At 44.8% G+C, this 25,422-nt stretch overlaps 1 protein-coding gene across 16 annotated transcripts in view; it reads right to left on the reverse strand.

Moving 5' to 3' along the window:
- Window positions 1-25,422, reverse strand: part of SSBP2 (single stranded DNA binding protein 2) — a 309,460-nt gene that overhangs the window by 23,503 nt on the left and 260,535 nt on the right. For 10 of the 16 annotated variants that reach the window (XM_070056354.2, XM_070056359.2, XM_070056360.2 and 7 more), the window contains 5 exons: window positions 23,612-23,678; window positions 22,480-22,550; window positions 16,745-16,812; window positions 9,157-9,205; window positions 233-268 (listed from right to left, as the gene is read on the reverse strand). In XM_070056354.2, the coding sequence (XP_069912455.1) occupies window positions 233-268; window positions 9,157-9,205; window positions 16,745-16,812; window positions 22,480-22,550; window positions 23,612-23,678 (291 nt within the window). Of the gene's footprint in view, window positions 1-232; window positions 269-9,156; window positions 9,206-16,744; window positions 16,837-22,479; window positions 22,551-23,611; window positions 23,679-25,422 lie in introns of all 16 variants that reach the window. The other 6 variants (XM_051853645.3, XM_051853641.3, XR_016220369.1 and 3 more) reach the window with 4 other exon arrangements.

Consider the following 25,422-nt stretch of genomic DNA (forward strand, 5'->3'; position numbering starts at 1 on the left):
AGAAACATAGGCTGAAGTAGAACAGTGCTCAGGGCAGTGCTGGCCAGACTGCTAACGGCCGCACTGATGGACATCAGCATGGGCACTGAGTGAGAGTGACGTGCTGAGACAACTCAAGATGTCCTCTTCTGGGCCAATAGGCAGGGCTCCTCTCAACACCCGGACAACCATTTCCTTGCACAAACAAAACGTAACCTCGATTCTTGCGAGCAAACAGACCCAGTGTACTTACTACATAATTCCCGGGAGATGCTGAGGAGTATGGTATCTGGAAGGAGAACAGGACACAGAGAGACAAGTTTTGATTCACGTGGCAGAAGGGAGTCTGACCTACGATGAATATTTTCCAGACTTTCTTCAGATTCTATAATGCATCACAAAGCATAGTGGAGGATGAAGAATTTACATCTGCCTCAGTGCCAGAGAACTAGTAACTGCATATTGTCTTGGATTTACTCACAAGGAGGAGGGATTCAGCCAGAATTACAAGGCTAAGTCATGGTGGCTTCAGGCTGCTTGTCACTGCCTGATACTGAAGACTCGTTCTCAAGTAGACAGAGGTATGTTTGTGTAGCTAAAAACCATAAAAACGAGACCAGAGCTTTCCCAATCAGTCGCCTTCACAGATGCACCTCTGGGCATCTGCACTGGTTTGAAGTCAGGTCTCAGGGTACGCTGTTCCTACAGCCTGGGTCAACTCTCGAGTCAGACGTCCCGTGAGCCTCCCCTTCCCAGTGGCCATCAGAAAACAACCCCGTGAAGCAGAAGGGTTTGTTCAGATGAGTCTCCTAAGGCTCCATTTCTCTGGGGATCGGATATGGGGAACGAATTCCCCCTTCAGGCCAAGTTCCCGTCTAGAGGCGAGAAGACACTGACGACACACTGCGGCAGTGACCTCAGAAGCAAAAACTGGGACACGTTTAAAAATAAGCCCTTGAGTGTGGCTATTAACAGGGAAAGTTAAACCCAGTATTTTCATTTTTTCCCACATAAGCTCACTCTCGTGAAGATGCTGTAAACCCACAGGCAACGCTGCCCCCTTATTCATACCTGGGTCAGTGGGCTGCTGTCTGCTGGGAGTCGGCCAGCACAGCCAGCAGGGGACTCGATAGTGACCCCCCACCCCACACCTGCTGTACAATTAGACACAAAGATAATGCGCAACCATAACGCAAGGACGGGAAGCACAACGAATTCACGAGTTCCCTTTGGTGAATAACTCATGGAAGACTTTCTGGAAATACTTAGTATCGAGTTACGCGAAAAGCTTTTTTTTCCGTCTTTGCCTTAATCACAGAGAGCCGTCCCAGAGGCCCTGCTGGGGCCGTCCAGGGGCTTGCAGCACGCCATTGAGCCACTCCCACAGTGCCCAGCACCACCAGTGCTCAGCGCTACCTGCAGAACTTCCATGGCCGTGTTCACTGGACGTGGCGAGTGAAGACAGTGTGGCTCTCTCAGAGCTGAGCGCTTCACGAGCCACTTTCCACCCTCTGCTCCTCACTGTCTCTAACACGTGCACCCGGCGTCTCCAGATCACTAACTAATCGACTCTTGGGCCCAACTCTGTCTCCCCACGTCTTCAGCACCTGTTCAGCACCTTCTGCCGCTCTGTGCTGCCCGTCGTCAGTCTTAGGTAAGACACGATCTCATCACCCTTCAGATCTCTGGGATGGATGGTCCAGTGCCTTCCTTTAATTGACAACACTTACACTGCCTTCTCGTCCATCGATGAGTATTTTAAGCTAATTTTACACAGAGATAGGAGCAACTCCTCAGCCTGAAATCTTTCTTATTTCTCATGAGACACACTAAACCAGAATCTTTTCCCATCACAATTCCTCTGGGTTTACTGCAGCCATCATTTTCCCACCGCATTATGACTGAATTGTCTGCCCCTCCCTCACGCCACCATTAGCGTTTTATTCATCCCTCCAACATCTCAAACCCGTTATCCGAAAGCTTCCTTTGTTGGCTCCCATCTTGTTGATCATCTGCCTAGCTGACTTCTCTGATGCACAGTAAAGACTTCCTGAAGGGAAATGAAACTAGGTTGACAAGGTCAAAAGTATCATCAGGCTCTTCCACTCCCACCTGGTCACTGTTAATATCTGGACGCACTGGGCTCAGCCTTTACGGAAGAGAGAACTTTGGGGGGGGGGTTGTCAAGGGTCCTAGTCTCTAGCATTTGCCAGTTTCTGTGGGATAAATATTCCCCGTGGTAGAGACTGCAAGTAACCAGGGGTCCCACATTAGCTCATGAAATTCCTGACTGTTTTACCAGGGACTCCCGTGAACTGGCCCTCATGCGGGTTACAGGGCCCAGGGGGCATCCTCCGCCCTCCAGTACTGAATTGAAGCCATCAGGTTCTGGCAATGCCTTCACTTCCCACGCAGCACTTCACGGGTTATAGATCAGAATGTCACCCAATCATCCAAAGTTGAAAAACGTCTTGTTTTCTAAGTCGTCTCCTCCCAGCAATCTTCTAAATCCTTGCTCATTTAAATTTTGTTTCTCATTTCTCAAGGCTCCTTCAAACCCAGTTAAATATAGTAAACATTTTTAAAAATTTAAATTTATCTCTAGTTGTCAGTTTCCCTCCATTTTTCCCCCTGTCAAACTCTTAAATTTTGGCTTACTCTTACTGTTTCTACTCCATATTCTTTAACGTCCTCATTAAAAATTAATGAAAATCAGCATGTGGGCTCCTACACCTTAAAGGTTACTGAATTTGAATTCTTGAATGTGATGGGCAGGATGTGACAGGTTAGTGTGAAAGACACCAACGATTACCATGTAGGTAGAAGTAGTGAGTGCAGGCTATACATTTGAGCTGGGCATCTGGTGCTGCCCACAGAAGGACAGAGAAGGACCAGCATGGTGGTGGTGGGGGGATGTGACCGTTTACAGCTGCTTTGGGAAACGGTGTGTAATTTTACAGGGAATGGTAACCGCTGAGGCCGCACGCTCAGGCTATGAGTGAATTTATGCTATAGTGAATGAGCAGTCCCAGGTTCAAATTCATGTCTTAGGAAGACGGCTGCAGAGGCATCAGGGAACGTGAACACAAGTTAGAAGGCCATTTCAGAAAGTCTGGCAAGAGATGAGGTGGGGAGCAGTAGGCAGTGCTGATTAAGATAAAAGTAGGAGAAACAGAATTTGAGAGTCATTTCACAAATTACTGGAAGGGAGTGCTGACAGACAGGGCGTGGCCGACACAGCAGGGAGGAAATAAGATAATTCCTGGGTTTCCAACTTCATGACTGGGTGGCTGACAGCGCTACTCAGTTACATGCAGGGAATTCCAGAAGCAGGCAGGTTCGAGGAAATACCTAGAACGCTGACTGAAGGCACTAGTAGACACTGATCAACAAACACAGGAAGTCCAGACGTGATTAGAGACCAAGATTAGATGTGAATAAATTTCCATTTTTTCCTAGACATAACTTGAGCAAGGAGTAGGTTTGGACAGTTCAAACCATATGAAAATAATAAAATAAAAGATATGTAACTAGAAGACTCTACCCATTGAGAAAGGATGGATAATGTGACTGAATAAAAATCCAAAGAAAATATTGAATAAAAAGCCAAACAAGCCAGATTTTTTTTTTTGACAGGCAGTTAAACAGTGTGAGAGAGAGAGACAGAGAGAAAGGTCTTCCTTCTGTTGGTTCACCCCCCAAATGGCCACAATGGCTAGCGCTGTGCCGATCTGAAGCCAGGAGCCAGGCGCTTCCTCCTGGTCTCCCATGAGGGCGCAGGGCCCAAGCACTTGGGCCATCCTCCACTACCTTCCCGGGCCACAGCAGAGAGCTGGACTGGAAGAGGAGCAGCCGGGACATAATCCGGCACCACAACCGGGACTAGAACCCAGGGTGCCGGCGCCGAAGGCGGAGGATTAGCCAAGTGAGCCGTGGCGCCGGCCAAGCCATATTTTTAAGAAGTTAGGGGTTTCGTGCCCTTTGGTGAGGAAACGTGTAAAGTAGGCTTATTCTTGATACTATCTGGCTCAAGCCTTTTAAACTTTCTGTGACACATCTAGAGATAAACAATACAAAGAAATTCTTTAGTATAAACAACTACTATTAATGTGGAAAAAGAAATGAATGGATATTGAAAACAAAATCAAGGAATTAACTATTTCAGAGGTCAGGAATGATGAGGACAGCAAACAAGTCATTGTGTTTGTTTCCCAAGAGGGAGGTCACCAGGAGCCGCGGGATAGGGCAGCCATGGGGGTGGCAGCAGGCCGAGGGGTCGGAGGAACCCTTCTTGATGCCCCACCTCCCACTTCCGGTGCTGCGCTGCAACGTGGTGACGAGAATGACCGGCACGGAGACCACGATGTCTCAGGACGAGGTGAGTGGAAGTGTGAGAGACAAGCGGGAGGCCCAGGAAGGGTTCAGAGACAGTTTCCATCAGTAGCCTCTCCTCCAGCTTTTTTTTTTTTTTTTTTTTTTTTGAAGATTTATTTGAAAGAGTTACACACAGAGAGAAGGAGAGGCAGAGACAGAGAGAGAGAACGAGAGAGCGAGCGAGCGAGTCCTCCCGGTTCACCACAGAAACAAAGCAGCTCACTGCTTACCCTCTAACCCCGCTCCTTTCCCCATTCCTGGCTCCTCCCTGTCACTGCCATTCTCACACACACCTGCACCCAAAGACCTGAGAACACCTTCAGTTCTTTCCCTGCCTCTAACCCAGGTCCCGCCTGTTCCAATCCCATCCGCATACAGAACACACATGAAGATGACGGGAAAGACAGAAATGACGATACGACGGCAAGCCGGAGAATCCAGGGGAAACTATCGTTTGACAGATGAGAAACTCAAGGGCCACATACACTGTCTGGCCGAGCTGGGCGGAGGATCCCAGAGCTGCAGAGGACGTGAACATGCTGGAACACTCGGGTCCCGGGACGCACGCCTGTGGTGCTGTAGCAGGGGCACACTCAAGAGCTCGTGCGAGTGTTTTCTCAGACGATCCGTGACATTACAGCTCAGTACTTTCCTTCTATCTGAGAAGCACTGCGTCTCCAGAATCGGGATGGCAACGCCGAGACATTCTCTGTGCCAGTGCGAGCTGACGCCATTCTGCTCCTTTTCAGCGGTTTCTTTGAAGAGTGAGCGTCCGGCTGTGCACCGCAGAGCCTTGGAGGAGCCACACGCGTGCTTCACTGCTACGTCTTCCCCAAAGGAGCCGCCTCTTCCCCCCGCTTCCCATCGTGAGCTGATGAAAACAATACTAACCCGGACATTTGCTGTTTTTCCTGTCGTCTCATCTTCTAGTAACAGCTCCTTTTGTTTTCTCTGATGAACCACATCTCTCTGATTTTTACTCCCCTGGCCTGGGTGGGGCTCACGGAGCAGACATGTGACCGTTGCCTGGCAGATAAATGTCCTACCCTGCCCTAACTGCTTAATGACTGAGAGCAGCCCGCAGCCAGTTCAGCTGGAGTTACTCCCAGCACCTGGATTCTCATTGAAAACCACGAGTTTGGGCCTTCACACTGCTTCTCCTGCTGTCATGGATGAGTGTCAGGAGTGTTTGGTGGAAACGCTTTTACATGTCAAAACCATGGACAAAGGTTAAGCAAAGTGGCATCCTATGGGTAATGGCAGGCAGGTTCCACACTTCCAGAGACGTGAGTCATAAACATGAAAGGTTTAAAAAGGGTGGGGACGGACTGCTGGTGCTGGACGGACATGCAAGCCTCAGCGTGCTCTGCACAGTCTTGTGTTCAGGGTCTGCGGCTGAGGGAGCCCAAGAAACGCAGTCACTCCATCGGGTTCCAAACAGCCTTCTCCACTACGAGGCCCCAGAGCTCCTCAAACGACTCTTTTCAGATCTGAGGTCGGGAAAACGTGAGCTGAGCTTCAGGCCTCCAAGTGCTCATTGAATAACAAGGACATACTAAGTGGATACATGATTCAGCCCCAAGAGGGTTCGACTGGGCACATCTTGGACACTTCCTGCATGTTGTACTGCCTGAATTAACTAATTCAGAAGCACAGCCGATACCCACGAGTGAATGCGAACGGAGAAGAAAGAGCGACCCTGTGGGAGCAGAGAGTCAGCCGGCAAAGGGGGAGGGGAGACAGAATCGTGACATTCCACCTGGCAACCAAAAAGTACACAAGGCTTCAGGCAGGGATCATCCATGGATGCCAAAGGCAGCAGATGAAGGCGGCAGAGCAGGGGGGTACCTGGGCGAGTGTCTAGCTACGTCTTCGAGTCCGTTACTACCAAGGGAGACGCAGGAGTCCTGTCTGACAGGCACCACCTGAACCGGCGGACCGGAAGTCGCCACCATGCTCCTCCTGACACCGTTCCTTCTGCAGCGCCCCTGCCAGCTACATTAACCCAGATCTAATCCCGAGGACAGACGACACCAAACCATGGACATTCTAAACAGAAAGCGGCTTGCATTCAACAAACCACAGGGTGCGGAAAGGAGAAGAAGCTGAGGGGCGGCTCCAGGTTGAAGGAGACACAGAGAGGTGACAGCCGGATGCCCCAGGGGCTGGGGTTTGCTTTGGTTACAAAATCGCAACTGAGCCAACTGCGAAATCTAAGGTCTGGCAGTCGTAGGATGGCATGGTATCACTGTTAGTTTCCTTATTTTGGTCATTATGCTGGGATTATGAAAGATAATGCCTTTGGCTCTAGGAAACACCGTGGAGTTTTTAGGGATAAAGCTTCAGGAAATTAAATGGTTCAGGAAAATTACACTTATTTAGAGAGAGGGAACCACAAGGCCCTCATGGGCAAACGTCAACGTTTGGGACCGGGACCGGGGGATACGGGAACGCCTTATATTCTACCTTTCCTGTACATCTGAAGAGACTCCCAAACACTCCAAGGACGAAAAAGTAAAACATATTTGCATACGGCAAAACCGAAGCAACCGCTTGACCATACTGTGCTGAGTCAGGCTTACTGTACTGACGGAAACTGGAGTGTCTGCAGGCAGTTTACGAAACCTGGATTCAAAGTAAGAGAGATGCACAGACACTGCGCGGTGGTGCTCCCTGCGCCTCCTCAGCAGAAGCCCCTACGGTCTGCTACAAAGTCTTCCCATTTCACGACCGCATTCCTTGCTCTCTTCATGAGCCATTTTCAGAGGAAGGCTCTTCTTTTGCACGCGTCCATGATGACCACTTTCTCTCTCGAGGAAGAGAACACAGGCCACTCCCGGCTTCTCCCTGTTCACGCACTGAGTGGGGTGGGCGATGCCATACGTGGCATACATCACCCTACAAGACTGCTTTAGCCCTGCTGCTTGCCTGCGCACACGCTGGTAAAACACCTGTCGCAGCCTGACCACCGGACAGCAGATGCACGCGCACGGCTCCTACCCTACTTGTGTTTCTCAGAGTCTAAAGGGATGCACAGCGGCTGACCTGACCCACGTGCTCAGCTCAATGCAACCCTGAAGACCTGGAGCCCCTGAGAAGGAACACTGGTGGGGACATGGGGCTCTCCTCTCCTCTCCGCTTCAACCTCATACTTTGCTTGGCTAAGACACTCGCTAGCTTTGGTGCACCAGCCTCAGTGGGTGAGTGTATAAAGGGGGCATGGTGGCAGGAGGGGAGCGGTGGGGTGAGCCGTCCTCAGGCAGCAGGGTGTGGCTAGCTGGGCTGCCAGGTGGGAAGGCTCACCTAGCCCAGGTGGACCACGGCTTGTAGTTTCTCATTCCGTCTTATCAAACATGCAGAAAATGGAAATTCTTCCCAGAGTCTGGCACTAACATCAGAATTTTCAGGGTCATAAAAATTGTTCTTTCTGCAAGAGCTCAAGAGACATATCATGAGTGGCTAGCCAGATGTCATTTTCAAGGGAAATCTTGAAATGAACTGGTTCAGGCCGGGGAGAAGGAGCGAACAATAGTGTGAGCTCCTCTAGGCATACAAGCAAACCGCGGAGTGAATGCATTCCCGTTACAACGTAATCTGGCTGGCATGCGGTCTCTCAGCAGGATTTACTAAAATTAAGTAGCCCGTTCAAGACTGCATTGGTAACAACATCATTCCTTCCACCGCAAATAACTTCATTTAATTAGCAAATGTGACAGCCAGTAAAACTTGGGGAAAAGCAGGTAATACACACTATCAAGGTTTTTCTCTAGACATTTGAGTTATTTGCGTCAGAACAAAGTGATCTCTGCTTTAGAACAGCAATGGGTGGAGGACGAGGTTCCCTAGACCACACACGTCTCACTCTGAACTTTCTTGAAGGTTAACCGTAAACACTGGCGCAGATCCATGGTTACTGAGCATTAGGGCCACGGCTGCAAGTCGACGAAGACTCCTTTTGCACGCTGGCAAAAGGCTTTCCTTTTGGGTAGGTGCCCACAGATTTGGGAAGTGGGACACCGGCTGCAGTTAGCCCCTTCTGACTCCTCGGGACCAGGCAGGCTTGTGCAGTGCACGGATGACACCAACACACTCAGCAAACCTCTCGCCAACACTGACAAAGTTTCAGAGTCAAAAAGGAAAGACATCTCCAGGAGCATGAAATTAAAATCATATCAACTTCCAGACAGCTTTATTTTCAACCTGTGGATATACTTACGTGACTTTATTAAGAAACAAGAACATTTGTGCAGTTGAATCACTGCCAAAACTATACAAGGAAGACTCCCAGGATGTCAGCGACACAGATGTGCAAGGATGGCAGGGTACCTAAAAGGCACACGTGTGCACCTGCTTCCTGGGACAGCAAGCAAGCAAACTGGGTATAATTAATGTGACAGATGTAATCATGATAGCTTGCTTTCTTCTAATAGAAGAAATCAGAGTGGAGATTTTATCTGGCAACTAATCATCACTGCAGTTATTCCAGAAGACCACGCCAGCTTATAGCCACCGCAGACTACTACGCATGTTATTACAAGTGTCCTTAAATCACAGCATTTCCAGCTTCACTTCTGAGAGTGACACCGAATGTATGTTTACATTAAACCTTGAAGTGAAAAAAATTATACATAATTTCAAAAGTAACGCATACTGTGCTAAAAATATACACCGATTTTCTTTTTTCAAATGATGAAGAAACGGTAAATGCAACAGCTTTCAAGTCTCTCCCAAGCAGTGGGTTTTGTTTCTGTCAAATATTGCAAAACGCCAAAAAAAAAAACAAAAAACAAAAAAACAACTTACTGAATTGGCATTTGTTGGGTTTGGCCAAGGTCTGCCACCACCTGGACCCCTGTAAAACAGTATGAAAAGGGGAGTTTTCACCCACGCTTTGAACATTCACAGTAAATAATAAACTGTGATTACTGGTTACTATCCAGACCCAAATTAGTATAGAAACACACTTCTGGAATAAAGTGTATTAAGACATAAATATAAATCATAATCTTGTGACATCAATATACGAACTACCTCTATCATTCAAAATACAATTACTTATAAAATGCCTAAACATATAATGATTGCAATTATCAAGTTACAACTAAATTAATGCACACAAAAAGCATGTATTTAAGTTGCCTCCTTTTCAAAAACTTGCTATTATGTCTATCAGTCCATCTTCCAGTGCCGCTGACACTTCAGCTGCTATTAAATGAGGAATCACTTTTTGTGTGTGTGTGTGATTTCAGTTCAGGGCGACAGCTAGAGTCAATCTTAGAGAAAATAGGAGGGAGTTGATGCCAAGGACTGGTATCATATTACCTCATTTCAGGATGACAAAGAATGTCTTGTATTATGTAACTTAAAAGAACATAAAAATCTTTAATAATATTGATATTCAATTAAATCAGTCTCTTCATGCTGCAGTACAAAGTATGCTTGAATAAACAGTCTTAGGAAAAGCTAACTTCTGTAATTAGAATCATTCAAAATTCTCTTTCCTTCTAATCCTTGAAAGTGATTTTTTTAAAGATTTATTTTATTTATTTGAAAGAGTTACAGAGAGAGGTAGAGTCAGAGAGAGAGGTCTTCCATCCACTGGTTCATTCCCCAGATGGCTCAACGGCTGGAGCTGTGCCCATCTGAAGCCAGGAGCCAGGAGCTTCTTCCTGGTCTCTCTCGTGGGTGCAGGGGCCAAAGGACTTGGGCCATCTACTACTGCCATCCCAGTTCATAGCAGAGAGCTGAACTGGAAGAGGAACAGCCGAGACCAGAACTGGTGCCCATATAGGATGCTGCTACTTCAGGCCAGGGCTTTAACCCACTGCGCCACAGTGCCAGCTCCGAAAGTGAATTTTAAAAATAGATTTATATATTCATTTGAGAGAGAGGAAGAGAGTGGGAGAGAGGGAAAGAAGGGGGTGGGGAGTGTCTATCTGCTCATTCACTCCCCAGTTTGCTGCAATGGCTAGCGCTGAGCTAAGCCCAAGCCAGGAGCTTCAACTGGGTCTCCCACATGGGTGGCAAGGGCCCAAGTTCTTGGGCCATCATCTTCCACTGCTTTACCTAGGACATAAGCTGGGAGCTGGACTGGAAGTAGAGCAGCCAAGATACAAACTGGTACTCATATGAGAGACTGGTGCAGGTGGTGGCTTTGCCCACTATGCTACAATGGCCACTTTTTTTTTTTTTTTTTGACAGGCAGAGTTAGACAGTGAGAGAGAGAGACAGAGTTATAGACAGTGAGAGAGAGACAGAGAGAAAGGTCTTCCTTCCGTTGGTTCACACCCCTAATGGCTACTACAGCCGGCGCTGCACTGGTCTGAAGCCAGGAGCTGGGTGCTTCCTCCTGGTCTCCCATGGGGTGCAGTGCCCAAGCACATGGGCCATCCTCCACTGCCTTTCTGGGCCACAGAAGAGAGCTGGACTGGAAGAGGAGCAACCAGGACAGAATCCGGTGTCCCAACCAGGACTAGAACCCAGGGTGCTGGCGCTGCAGGCAGAGGATTAGCCTAGTTAGCCGTGGCGCCGGCCACAATGTCCACTCTTAGAGTCAAAGTTTTAATTAAGAGATTTTTTTTTTTTTTTGATTCAAGGGACTCTGAACCGGAAGTTCTGAATGTTAGATAAAGGGGCTGTCCAAGTGAGTTACTGCATTACTTTACCTACTTGGAATATAGAGAGTTATTCGTAGACTTGTTTCAGGATTTCCAAGGAGTGTAAGCAGTAGGAAGGGCGAGCATTCTGCCCTTGGGATCTATTAGGAGTGCACAAGTAGAATTTTTTCCCACTCAGGTTGAGGAATGGAAGTGAAAATAAGATTCCAAAGGGGACGGCAAAAGTCTGTGCATGGAGAAGCTGAGGGCACTTGTCTTTTCTCTGCAAGTGGTTGCCTCTCCAAGAAGACAGCCATGAGCTCACCACTGACTGCTGGAACGCTCTGGAAAGATGATGCTACATGCAGCACCTGTCGTCCCCATGGGTAGAAACTAGAGCAAATCACAGGGTGTATGCTGATCAAGCACACCCTCTGGGCAGTAAGGACCGATCCACGATCCACGATCAACGCTATGAGTCTGATGCTGTAACACAGTAAGGAAACTGGAAACATTTGCGTTAAGACACAAAGAATCCATCATAGCCAAATCATGGCAAACATATACATGCATACAATGATGCTATGTAAATAATGGGCCCATAGTTTTGAAATATTATGACTAAACAAGTATTGTATGAATAGTTTTATGTATAAAATATTTCATTGTTTCAAAATATTAACATGCCAAATTAAATGTTAATGTTATCAGACATTTTATTTAAATAACATTAAGTTAAACATTAGTAACAGTCTGAAGTAGAATCATGTTTGCCTCAGTTAAATTACAGGGAGAAGCAAATTTGAAGGAAGCCTGTAATTTTGGGTAAGGATGACGACTTTGATGAAATTAAGGCGATTGTGATTACATGGGGGAGTATCTTCCAAAACCCAAAATCACTCCTTTCAAATTTATTTATTTAATTGTAAGGCACAGCAAGAGAGAGAGAGAAAGACAGAGAGACTGATCTACCATTTGCTGGTTCACTTTACAAATGGTGGAAACAACCAGAGCTGTGCCAGGCTGAAGCCAGGATCCTGGAACCCCCATCTGGGTCTCCCACAAGGATGGCAAGGAACCTAAGAACTGGAGCCATAACCTGCCGGCTCCCAGGGTGCATAGTAACCGGAGGGTGGGTCAGAAGCGGAGGTGGGACTCGATCCCAGACACACTGATACAGGAGGTAGGAGGAGTTCCAAGTAGCATCTTAACTGCTGTGGGAAATGCCACCACCATTTCCATTCTAAATGACACTCTGTGCAGTTTCTCCTCAGTTTAGAGAATGGACACGTGAAGATTACACATATATGTTATATGTATATTACATATGTAACTAGGTATATAAACATACATACAGTATATATTTCATAAAATATGTAATATGTATATAAATATATACAAATATATAAAACTATATATATTACATATACAAGTAATAAATAGAGATGTAGATACCGGTTAGAATACAGTATGTGACTAGCACTGAGCATTGCTCACTCTCCTACTCTAGTGGCAAACGTGAAAAGTGACAAGCTAAAGAAAAACTGCCCAGGTAGGACTCTCTGGCAGGTCGCTCCTGACCCTCAACACACAGTTATTTTAGTTAAACAGCTTACAGACTCTGCTTAAGGTAGCACCATTCTAGTGCCTTTTCCTTCCAATTTCAAGGAACCCAATAAGTTAAAAAAAAAAAAAAGACATGAAGAAAAACACAAATATGAGTCAGGAATACCTGTTTGTCATCAAGCAAAATTACTTTGTTTTGAAGGGTAATGCGTTGTGAAGTGAATTTTGACACAGTTTACTCCATGGACAGCAGTGGAGATAAAATGTGCTTTATTTTTATGTCTCTCTAAATTCACTCTGTTTCGTGGGGGCCATGGTCAAAGCAATCGTTATTGTCCCTGGTCAGATCTTCCATGCTCGAGAAGTTTCCCTGTTAGCAGGAAACGCTCACAGATGTAAAGCTTCACACGCTTGCTGGTCCCGAAAGAAGGCTCATTCACTGGAAGCTGAAGAGGTGTAGGACCTCAGACAAAACAGCCGCGAACAATGCAGGTCACAGCCTGTGAGGTTTAGAAGGTCCTTTACACTGGGTGTGGTGCAGCGGCCCAAGCCTCAGCCTTTGGTGCTGGTATCCCGCGGGGGTGCTGGTTTGTGTCCTGGCTGCTTCTCTTCTGCCCTAGCTCTCTGCTTATGGCCTGGGAAACCAGTACTAAATGGCCCAAGTGGTTGGGCCCCAGCACCCATGTGGGAGACCGGGAAGTAGCTCCTGGCTCCTGGCTTTGGATGGGCCCAGCTCTGCTGGTTGCAGCCATTTGAGGAGTGAACCAGCGGATGGAAGACCTTTCTGTCTCTCCCTCTCTGTAACTCTTTTTCTCAAATGAAGAAATAAAGTCTTTTAAAAAAGAACCATAAATTATATTAACAGGGAAATGTTATGTAATAGAATATATTTCAAGGTATTTGGAATACTTAAATAAGAAACTCAAACTCAGATATCATCAAAATAATCATATTAAAAATTTTAGATGTAGCATTTAAGATACCACTTGGGACACCCACATCCCATGCTGGAGTGTCTTGGTTCAAGTTCCTGCTCTGCTTCTGATTCCCACATCCTGTTGCTATGCACCCTGGGAGGCATCAGATGATGGCTCACATACCTGGGTTCCCGTCACCCACCTAGAAGACCTGGGTTGTACTCCCAGCTCCTACTTTTGGCCTTGCTCATCTCTGACTGTTGTAGGCATTTGAGGAGTGAACCAGGGAATAGATTTCTCCCTCTGTCTCTATCCCAAATAGATCTAATATTAAAAATTTTTACAAGGGCTATATTTAAAAATAAATAGAATTTGAGCCATATTTTTAGTCTTCATAGTCTGAGAAATTAAATGTATACATATCTGTAATGCTTAAGTATAAGTGAGAAAGGAACTAAGTGATTTTAAGTAGTCATTTGAATCTCTCAATGGTTATATGAAAATAATTTTTTCTCTATCTGCTAAAAGAGATTCACCTGAAGTTGATCATCTAACAATTATAACGCAGACTAATATACAAAGTGATATTAAATACATTACTATATTTAGTGACAACTCAGGGCTGGTCATAGTATTCAAAATGCATATCTTCTGGGCCGGTGCTGTGGTGCAGTGGGTTAGGGCCCAGCCTGCAGCACCGGTATCCCATATGGAAGGCAGTGGAGGATAGCCCAGGTACTTGGACTGCTGCCACTCATGTGGGAGACTCGGATAGAGGTTTTGGCTCCTGGCTTTGGTCTGGCCAAGTTCTGACCTTTGCAGCCATTTGGGGAGTGAATCAATGGATGGAAGACCTCTTTCTGTCTCTCTTTCTCTCTCTGAACCTCTTTCTCTTTCTTTCTTTCTTTTTCTTTTTCTTTTTTTTTTCTTTTTTTTTGACAGGCAGAGCTAGACAGTGAGAGAGAGACAGAGAGAAAGGTCCTCCTTTCCGTTGGTTCACCCCCTAAATGGTTGCCACAGCCGGCGCACTGTGCCGATCCGAAGCCAGGAGCCAGGTGCCTCCTCCCGGTCTCCCATGCGGGTGCAGGGCCCAAGCACTTGGGCCATCCTCCACTGCCCTCCTGGGCCACAGCAGAGAGCAGGGCTGGAAGAGGGGCAACCGGGACAGAATCTGGTGCCCCGACCGGGACTAGAACCCGGTGTGCCAGCGCCACAGGCGGAGGATTAGCCTATTGAGCCACGGCACCGGCCAAACTCTTTCAAATAAAATAAATCTTTACAAAAATATATATGCTTCTTATAACTTGGCATAGTATACAAATTTATATTCCTTAAAATCTATTATATTTAAAAGTGACTATCTTGGGGTCAGCATTGTGGCACAGCAGGTTAGGTGCTGCCTCAGATGCCAGCATCTTGTATGGGCACTGGTTCCAGTTCTGGCTGCCCCACTTCTGATCCAGCTCCCAGCTAGTGTGCTTAGGAAGGCAGCGCAGGATGGCCCAAGTGCTTGGGCCCCTGCCATCCAGATGGAATTCCTGGGAGGCCCAGATGGAGTTCCTGGCTCCTGGCTTTGGCCTGGCTGAGCTCTGGCCTTCGCAGCTGTTTGGGGAGTAAATCAACGGGTGGAAGATCTCTCTCCCTTTCTGTCTCTCCCTTCTGTCACTGTAATTTTGCCTTTCAAATAATAAAATAAAGTTTTTAAAAGTGAGAATATCATATAGACAAATTTTTTAAATATCTCTCTCTTACTGGTAAGAATTCTATCCTTTGTTGTAAGCACAAAACATCATTCATTCCTTTCTGTGACAACCATTAATAAAGGCCTTTGAAGAATGTAACAAAAGTCAGGTTTCATGTCTACACATTTTTATTTTACAACAAAAGATGTGACAGGAAAATGTGACCTACTTTTCCCCTCTGTTCTGTTAGTTTTGAGTTTAGCTGCTACTCACCTATTAACCTATTTTTAATTTTAGGAAAATTTCCCTTCCATGAAAATGGTTTCAGAAACTTCAAAAAAAAAAAAAAAAAAAAAAGAAAAGAAAAACCCCATACATCAACACAGCTTATTTCCCCATATTTATTCCATGCCATCCAATGATGGCAGTGTTGTAAAACACAGACTGGAGGGGACACACATTGGGGGTGCACCCTCACCCCAACACAGGTCACATTCACTCTTTCTGGAAAGCTTCTTAGGCCACATCCTGGAATCCAGCCTCTATTCAATTAACAAACATCAGTTACAAGCACCTGGTGTGCATGAGACTTTAAGAACAATTTGCATAATGAAACATAAATAAAAGTTCCCTAATAAACCATATTATGTTGGTAAACAGAAATGACAGAGGGGCCGGCGCTGTGGCGCAGTGGGTTAAAGCCCTGGCCTGAAGCACCAGCATCCCATATGGGTGCCGGTTCTAGTCCCGGCTGCTCCTCTTCCCATCCAGCTCTCTGCTATGGCCTGGGAAAGCAGTGGAAGATGGCCCAAGTGCTTGGGCCCCTGTGCCCACGTGGGAGACCCGGAAGAAGCTCCTGGCTCCTGGCTTCAGATTGGCTCAGCTCTGCCTGTTGCAGTCATCTGGAGAGTGAACCAGCGGATGGAAGAACTCTCTCTCTCTCTCTCTCTCTCTCTGCCTCTCTCTATAACTCTTTAAAATACATAAAATAAATCTTTAAAAAAGAGAAAACAAAACAAAGCCCTCTCACTTCCTCCTATCCAAGCACATCTTGAATTTTCCTTTTTTTTTTTTTTAACAATTTTATTTAAGGTGTACAAGTTTCATCATTATACAGATTCAGGAACAGAGTGATGCTCCCCACCCCACCCTCCCTCCTGCCCAGGCTGCAACCCTTCTTCCTCCTCCCTCTCCCTTTCCCACTGTGAATTGTTACAAAGCTCCATTTTCAGAAGCAACTTCACGCTATGCCATGGGCAGTTCTTGAACACAGGAGCCCCTGTGGGAGGCGATTCCTCCTGTGTTGTCAGTCAAGTTACAGTAAAGACACGCCTGTGCGTCTAGGGGTCGGACCTCCCTCGTCAGGAAGCACTGACCGTCTGTTACTGCCCTGGTGCCCTCGTACTTATCAAAAAGAAACAGACCGTGGCTGGTGACTTATGACACCTGAAAAGGTTGCAGGAAGGAAGAAGCAGGCGAGAGGGGAGGTTGCGAGAATGAGGCCGACAGCGCAGTTCACTGTCAGTCTGCTCTGGCCTTGAGGAGGAGCCCGAAGCTTTTACCAACGAGAGTCACTTTGGACAAGGCAAACACAGCACTTGACTCGACAGAAGAAAATCAGTTTGCTTACATGTTCATTCCAGGCATTCCGGGGCCACCTAAAGCATTCAGTGGGGGTCTCATGGCACCTCCATAGCTCTGTAATGATAACCAAGGGTCAGACTACCACAAAACAAAAAAACAAAACCAAAGAGGAGGGGGAAAGAAAGGAGAGCTGGTTAATGATTTCCCTACATGACTCCTGACTGGATAAGGCCTGTGTAATTCATTCTCTGAAGGCTCCACTCTTGCAGTTTTGTTTCTATTTTACCCTTACTTCGGTTTGTGTGTTTCTGAACAATACATGAACATGGAAGGTCATCAGAGTACGTGAAATGATTAAGGTATGACTAATTATAATACTCGACAAATCTTTATTAATTTCATACTGTTTGTGTAATAGTGAATTTATCAAATAAAAAATAAATAAAAAATTGTTTTAAAGACCAAATTTTTCAAAATGTTTGAAATTGTCAGACTTTTTACATAAATAAATAAATATAAAACAGGCAAATCCAATCCCAGAAAGTTGAATACAAACTTCTATTCACAAAATAACATCCAACAGAGAAATACACACACACACAAACACACAAAGTAGATGAAAAGCAAAGTATATTCAAAATATGCGTGCAGGACTTACACAACTCCATAAACTTCAGTATTTATTACGTGCATTCAAAGCACTAAAAACACTCTCCTATTTCAACACACACATTACCATCATTTAAGTTCAGTGGCCCTACGGCCAAAGGGCTAGTTCTGCCTCTGTCAGACTGACGTATCTTGACCTACCCCTGGGTTCACACTTGGCTTTGGGACACCCCGATTCTACCAACTATTCTGATTCCAGTTTTCTTTGCTGGCTCCTTTTATTTTGCTAACTCTTTAAAAATGTGGCTCTTCTCCCAGTTCCTGCTGCAGCATTCTTTTCAACACACACACATTTATGTTATCATGTGTTTGGGAGCTATTTGTGCGTGGCACTCCAGTCTGAATGCTCAGTCACAGCCCCTCCTGGGCTCCAGGGTAACTCGTGTTGGAGCTCCTTTGGGCCTGTTTGCTGTCTGGATACCTCACTCTCAACACACAAGGGGACTTCAAAGAATTTGTGAGAAAGTGGAATTAAAAACACAAGTTTTTTCCTCCCTGTATGTGTAAAATATGTTTTATGAAAAAACTACATGGATCTCGATTGACTTGTACAGAAAATAAACTCATACTTTTCATTCCATTTCTACAGAGTTTCTTTTGAAGTACTCTTGTATTCAAAGTCAAGGCAGCGTTTCTCTCCTCCTAGGGCAGTTCTTTCTGCAGCCTTCCACAGCCAGCTCTCTGGCACCATTTCCACAACAGTCCAGGCTGAGAAGGTCCAGGAGCCCATTGACGGCCGTGCTTTTCTTTCGACCCCAAGTCAGTTAGCAAAGTCCACTGATTCTTCCTAGCATCCATCTTTGTCATTACTCAGAAGGCTTCTTTTATTTAGTTCAAGTCTGATTAGTGTCTCCCCGCCCTAATCTGTTTTCTCTATACCTCCTCAAGAGCTGTCCTACAACTTAGTATGACCCAGGTCACCTAGAAGCTATGGCGACCCACACCACCTGCCGAATGAGTCTAAACTCCTTGGTAGGACTCTATGAGTTGGGCACGGCCAGCGCCAGCCTAACCTCCCTGTTCTCATTTCCTGTGGTGCTGCTCTCTGTACCATCCCCCCGACCATGCACTCTAGCCTATGGGATTTCCCGAAGTTCACTGTCACGTTAACTCATCTTCCTCGGCCTTGGGGGGTCATAGAGGAAATCAGTCAGTGAGAGGAAGGCTGTTGACTCCAGAGTAAGCCACAGTTAACAAGGAGAATGACCTAGTCATCTTATTGCTTATTGCTTTTACTTACAGGAAATCCTACTTAGCTACCCCCAGTGGAGAGCTACGAGACGGAGGACTGGTTTCCATGCACGTGTGAGCCATTAGGTAGGAGGACAGCCACCTCCCTTCACCTCTGGGTCCAGGAAGGTGGTGGAAAAGGGGCTCAGGAAGAAAGCCAGGGGCTGGAAACAGAATCTGCATCCAAGTACCCTAGACTTGCCTCACGGGGAAGACCTCCCCTCATTCTTGGTCTCAGCGGATCTTTCACTATCCAAGGAAGATAGCAGTTTTCCTTGCAGCTCCGGAGGTGGACAGACACTGCTGGAATCTCTGTGGCCACCGCCCCGTGCCCTCTGCCTCTCTTTCTGTATGTGTGTGGTCTCTGGTCAGTAATTCTCTCAATAGAATGCGATTTTAATTTCCTTATCTGTGTTGTGATAATTCGGCCTCCCTTTTCGACTTCTTGGAGGATAAAATGAAATACAGAGCACTTATCATAATGCTTGGTAAATTAAAAGCGTAGCATTGGATGCTCAAAAACTTTATCTGCCAGCTTCTTATTATCACAGTCAACACAGAAACAACTTAGAGTCCCCTCTTCTGCAGTTTCCCGTGCGTCCTCAGCCCTAACAGATTTACTTGCTTGGCTATGTTTATGTCGTGAATCGCAAGTGCGCTTCCTTCCTAGACTTCTTCTATTATGTAATAGTGTTTCTCGATGTATCTGCATCTCTTGATAAACAATAAGAGTCCTGAAGGCAGAGAATGTTTTACTCATCTTTGTACACTCAGTGCTCAAGTACTGTGTCAGGCACACAGCAAGCCTTCAACACATGATGGGCTAATGAGACTGAACTGTCAAAGGAAATGGGCAAGAAATTATTCAATGCAGGATGATTCAGGATATTGTCAAAATATTTTCACTTCTGAAATAATCTAAAGAAAAAGAAATCAGGAAGATAGGTGGGAATGACAATGGCTTCCCGAGTGGTTTCCACACAGGCAGGACGGGAAGAGCTAACTCAGGATGGCGGAATGTGAAGGCTCACGTAACAGCACAACTCCATCAGGTCTAATCTCCCCAGTGCAAAACGGCTGTGCATATGCTGCCTGGGAAGTCTCTGAGGTCTTCTCAAGACTGGGCAGCTTAATTTCTAGAACTTTCTTCCAAGCACTGAGCTAACGTCTACCACCTTACATCTGAAAGTGCAGAATCAGTTGAGTCTCTTTTCACAGGAGAGCCCGTCAGAGAGTGCTTGCATCTTACTCTTTCTCTGTCAGTAACTGGTTTGGAAATCCTGTGTTCCCACTTGTAGATAACGTATTTATCCTTCAGATCCCAAGAGGAATTAGAACTATTTGGGTGGTGGTGAATTTTTCTGTGAGTTACAAGGCATTCACTGAGCTTAAGAATGCAGGTTCACTAAGTCCATCTTATTACAAAAGCAAGTACAAAAGTGACTTCAAATATGATTTAGGAAAGACACTCTTCGTCCTTAAACAGACAATTTTGCTTTTCTATTGAAAGGCCACTGATATAAATTTAAAAGTCATGTACTATTACGTCATTGCAATTAAAATAGAGGGTAGGAAAAATGCCTGCTTTTGTGACATACTTGTATTTCTTTATCCATGCAAAATGTTTGAATTGCACATTTACTATGTTCTATGTATGCATCTTGTCTACAGAAATAGCATTTTCAAAGAATCACTAGATTATAGATACTCCTTCATTTTGAGAATTCAGTTGTTCTGACAGGTAACTACCACCCCCTTTTACCACTTAAGCCCCAAATATTACGCATGTACAGATTTTTTTTAATAAAATTACCTGCAGATTTCAGTTTAGAGTACATACATCTTGTATGCCAGGTGTTAGGAAGTAAACACAAAACAGCACTCCCTCATTCCAAGTGAAGGTTACCTGACTCTTCTCCTATTGTGTCATTCACATGATCTGATTCCTCTTTCATTTAAATGCAGATGTATAATTTCCTTTAACTCTTTTACTTTGCATACAGCAATTTTCAACAGTAATTGTGGGTGTTTCTGATGTGGGAGATCAATTCATACCGAAATATCCTGCCCCTCATATGGTACAGAAGCAGACAGGAAGGAGGCTGCTGCTTGTCTAAATGGGAGAAATAAACTACTCTCTTTGGCTTTGAAAATGTGAAGAAAGACTTCACACTAGCATTACAAAGCTCTTAACACTCATCAATAAGAGATTACTTATCACAGTTAATCTGTGACTTTCTCCTGTAATTTACATTTAGCACAAACATATAGCTGCTTAGAACATGCACCATGAAGACTGATACGCTTTTTATTTCTACATTTTTCAAACAAGATGTTCGTAAAGCTTAGGCAAGCTCTGCTATAACTCTTCAAACACTGTAAAGCTGACTCAAACCAGATTCTAGTTTTTAAAGCATTAAAAGCTAATATTACTAATAATTTGGGATGATGAAGGCTTAAGGAGAAGCTGAAAAAACAAGGGAACTGAATGAAGAATGAGAACTAAATTGTAAGCGTGGAATTTTTGATGTTTATTTAAAATAGATCTATCTATTAAGAAAATCTCTCCCGAAAAAAAAAATCTTTTAGGTTCTGCACAGCCAAATTGGTTGGCTTAGTTTATTAAAGACTAAAAGTATGATTAGTTAATGAAATATCCCACGGATTTTGTAATTTGTAATTGCTATGAGCAGTTCAGCGATGGTGGGTTAACACAATCATTTCCAACATGAGTAGGAGGTGGGAAAAGTAACTTGGATATCAGAATGAAAGTCCAATAAAACCTTAAGAAAATAAATAGGAAGGAACTGACCCTAAATAAAAACATGTTGGTTTCATCTGGATTTGGGTCTGCCAGATATTTACATGGTAAGTTTTTTTTTCTTTTTAATGTAACATGGCATCTTCGCAAAATTTGGCTCTAAGTCTCATGCCTCAGTAGAGTTAATATATATTATTGTATGCTCGTTAGAAACATCTGAGTCAAAGTCACATTATTTGGGTATTTGGTTCTTAATTTTTTGACTCCTTTGAGGCCACAACGAAACACGTGGTTTATTCTTTAAGAGGAGATACATGAAACGAGCCCCTAAAACTGTTACTTACAACGCTGTTCGTGGAAGGGAAAACGTAAGTAAATTCATTCTTTCACCATCTTTATAACACGCTCACCTCTTTCCCATGAGTCAGAAATCTAAAGCTCTGGATTTTAGATTAAGATGCAACACCATAAACATAATTCCTATTGCAACCAGTTTTCCCAAGGGGGTGGAGAGAAAGAGAGAGGAACTGATGTTTTAGCTAAAATAAACAATACAACAATACCCCGGAACAGCACAGAAAGAGTCGACCTCAGTGTACAATTCTGGGAGATTGTGGGAGAACTTGGCCAACATGTGCTGTAAGCTCAGTATTATCCTGCTCCTTCAGTAAGACTCATTTTAATGTTGATTTCTGAAAGATCCTCTAATAGTTTCCCTAGTTGACAAAGAAACATGGCTTTATATATATATAAACTGTCAACCATGTCAATGATGTTCTTTAAAACATACATAGATTTTTTTTACCCAATTCTATTTGATACTTTGAACCAAGTGGGTTTCATTTAATGTAGTCACTTCCTTAGCGTAACCAGCAAAAGGGTGATCGTTGCCTTTTTAGGTTACTTTAATTTATTCTTAGGGTACATTTTTTCACATATTATAAGCCACCATAAAAATACATTTTGCTGTTGCATCAATTTGGACATCTGGTCACAAATATTACAGCCTCAAGATCCTCTATTGAAACTTTAATGCACATCTGAAAATTTGTGAGATAATACAGTTCATAGATGAAGATGGAAAGTGGTTTCAACCTGAGCTTCCTACACGGATGTTTTACCTGTGGTCCTAAGGGCACCATCCCTCGTGGGGGAGTCATTCTCTGCATTGGCCCACCCATATTTGGATGTCCTAAAAAAGGAAGAAGAGGTTAGCAGTCTAGTGGCCACGGGGGTCACCCCAAGGCTGGCAGCTCCTTCCCGCTAGGTGCAAGGTTGCTCACCAGGTATCTGAGTGACTGACACCATCGCATCCTGGTTCCTGGCCACTTGTCTACTTCTGTCCACTGCTTACCCACACCCTCCATTAGCGTTTCGGTCGACATCTTCTTCCACTCCTGTGTTGAATGACCTCTCTCATCCTATTTGCTCCTCTTTTCCTGAGCAGTACCATGGAGTCTCACACTTGCGTGGTACCGAGATATTGCCATGGAGGAGGGTGATGACTGCGATGTTAACCTGAAGTCACGTGTTGCTTAGAACCCCTCTTCCTTCTGCTCACCTTTCAAGTGCACTAGCCCCTCCAGCCGAAAAAGGCAGAGGGAGTCCCAAGTACTGTCACCACTGAGCTCCTACTTGTTAAAGGTTACAGGAAAGGTTTCAGCAGTTATTTGTGGCCGGCGCCACGGCTCACTAGGCTAATCCTCCGCCTTGCGGCACCGGCACACCGGGTTCTAGTCCCGGTCGGGGCGCCGGATTCTGTCCCGGTTGCCCCTCTTCCAGGCCAGCTCTCTGCTGTGGCCCGGGAGTGCAGTGGAGGATGGCCCAAGTGCTTGGGCCCTGCACCCCATGGGAGACCAGGAGAAGCACCTGGCTCCTGCCATCGGATCAGCGCGGTGCGCCGACCACTGCGCACCGGCCACGGTGGCCATTGGAGGGTGAACCAACGGCAAAAGGAAGACCTTTCTCTTTGTCTCTCTCTCTCACTGTCTAACTCTGCCTGTCAAAAAAGAGTTATTTGTTACAATACAGAGTTTTGGAAACTTGTGTATTCTTTTCCTATGTCATCAGCACCCTCACTACCACACGTAACTAACAGTTAGTTGAAGATATAAACTAGTCAGCCATGTTACCTGAAAAATGCAACTGGTATAACAACATACCACTTCTACTAACAACACTTTAACAACGACCACCAAAAGGATTTCTTCTGTGGTTCTACATGTTGGCTTCCTCTCACGTTAGAGCAGTTACCTTGTTGTCGGGTTGGGTCCATTCCACTGGGGAGTAATGGCTGACTTCCTGGGACACCTCCAAGTGCCTGCCAATGCAACCAAACAAAATGAAAACAGTACTGTCAGTATTGTAAAACCAGTGCTTCAACAGTCCCCTTTAAACTCTGTGAGATAATTACACAGCACTTGAAGATTTCTCTAGGTTTCTGGCATTCCACGTGCATTTAGAATTTGTAGAGAATATATATCTAGTGTAAGTTCTTGGTTGTAGAAAAATTCCACTTTGCCCCATTCTGTGGCAAATGAGATATGTGTTTTTGGGGAATAAAAATCTACATAGAAACTACCCTATTTGTTCCTGAGAAATATCATGTCTTTTCCAAAAATTAATATATCAGTTAATTTACTTAAATAATACTGGAATAACTGATTTTTCCCCCTGAAATTTAAGCTCTTTATTTTTACAGAACATTTCATTCATCTGAGAATGCAATAGCAGCAGGACAAAATGCCAAGGGGTCAACACATGTCTTTTGGAGTTAACATTTTCTCTAAAATCTATTTAGAAAAATACTTGAATTAGGTTCAAACAATACAGTTGTATGGGAGAAGAGAATGAGTATGGAAAAAGATGGAAATTAAGCAAGGTTTGTTTTTTGTGGGGAAAGATGCTGGATCATGAGTTTCAGCAGTTGTCTGAGCAGCTCTCAGAGCTGGGCTGGTTATAAATCACTGAAACTGGTGTACACCGTAAGCACATCTATAAATAAAATCCCACAGGTGGTGAGAATTTCTTTTTAAATTATTTTTTATTTGTGTACATTTCATAAACAGAACTCTGGGCACAGTAATTCTTCCCACTGAACCCACCCTCCCACCCACACTGCCACCCCTCTTCCTCTTCCCAGTCTTGTTTATTACTAAGATCTATTTTCATTTAACTTTGTACACAGCTTAACTATTCCAGGTAGAGGTCAGCACTCTGTATGAAGGGGAAAAAGAAAAAGAGAGAAAACAAAACAAAACAAATCAAAACAAAACTAAAAAAAAAAGAGAATATATTAAACAAATAAACAAACAAAAAACAAGAGCAGAAGCTGGTCCTCCGCAGTCCAGACAAGGGCTGGTCCAAGTCGTTGCCCTTCGATGGCAATTTCACTTTTTTTTTTTGAAATTTTATTATCTTTAAAATGGAACCCAAAAACGGTACATCTTTTGCGAACACTTAGACAGAACTATAATTTGTGTGGCATAAGAATATCCTCCACTGAACACACTAAAACGATGGAATTCTTTGAGAACAAGTTTTACTATTAAGTCTCACCACACAGCTCTTTGAGGACAGAGGTCCCGCACGGGAAGTTAGTGCATAGTGACTCTAGCTGTTTATTTAACAGTTAACATTCTTATGTATGATGTCAGTGATCTCCCAAGGCTCTTGACATGAGCTTCCTAGGCTACGGAAGCCTTTTGAATCCACAAACTCCTTCAGTGTTTCGACAAGGCCACAGGCAAAGTGGAGGCTCTCTCCTCCCTTCAGAGAAGTACGTCCTTCGGTGGCTGCTTCTTCCCATCGCGGTCTTGCCCACGAGGTCCATCACGTAGGTCTTTCTTTGCCACAGTGTCTTGGCTTTCTATGCCTGAAACGCTCCCCCATAAAGGTCCCATAGTATACTTTAAAGCAGGCAAATGCTATCTAAAAAGTAAAAACAGGCAAATACTTCAACAAAAACTTCACATGGAAGAACCTACTCACCCAGATCACAGCTGTCTCGCCATGGTTATCCCTGAGGTGGGGGAAGGACTGCCATTTCTCAAGCCCTTTTAGCA

Source organism: Oryctolagus cuniculus, chromosome 14, assembly GCF_051225735.1.
Source record: "Oryctolagus cuniculus isolate XC-2025 breed Fujian yellow rabbit chromosome 14, ASM5122573v1, whole genome shotgun sequence".
NCBI classification, from domain to species: domain Eukaryota; kingdom Metazoa; phylum Chordata; class Mammalia; order Lagomorpha; family Leporidae; genus Oryctolagus; species Oryctolagus cuniculus.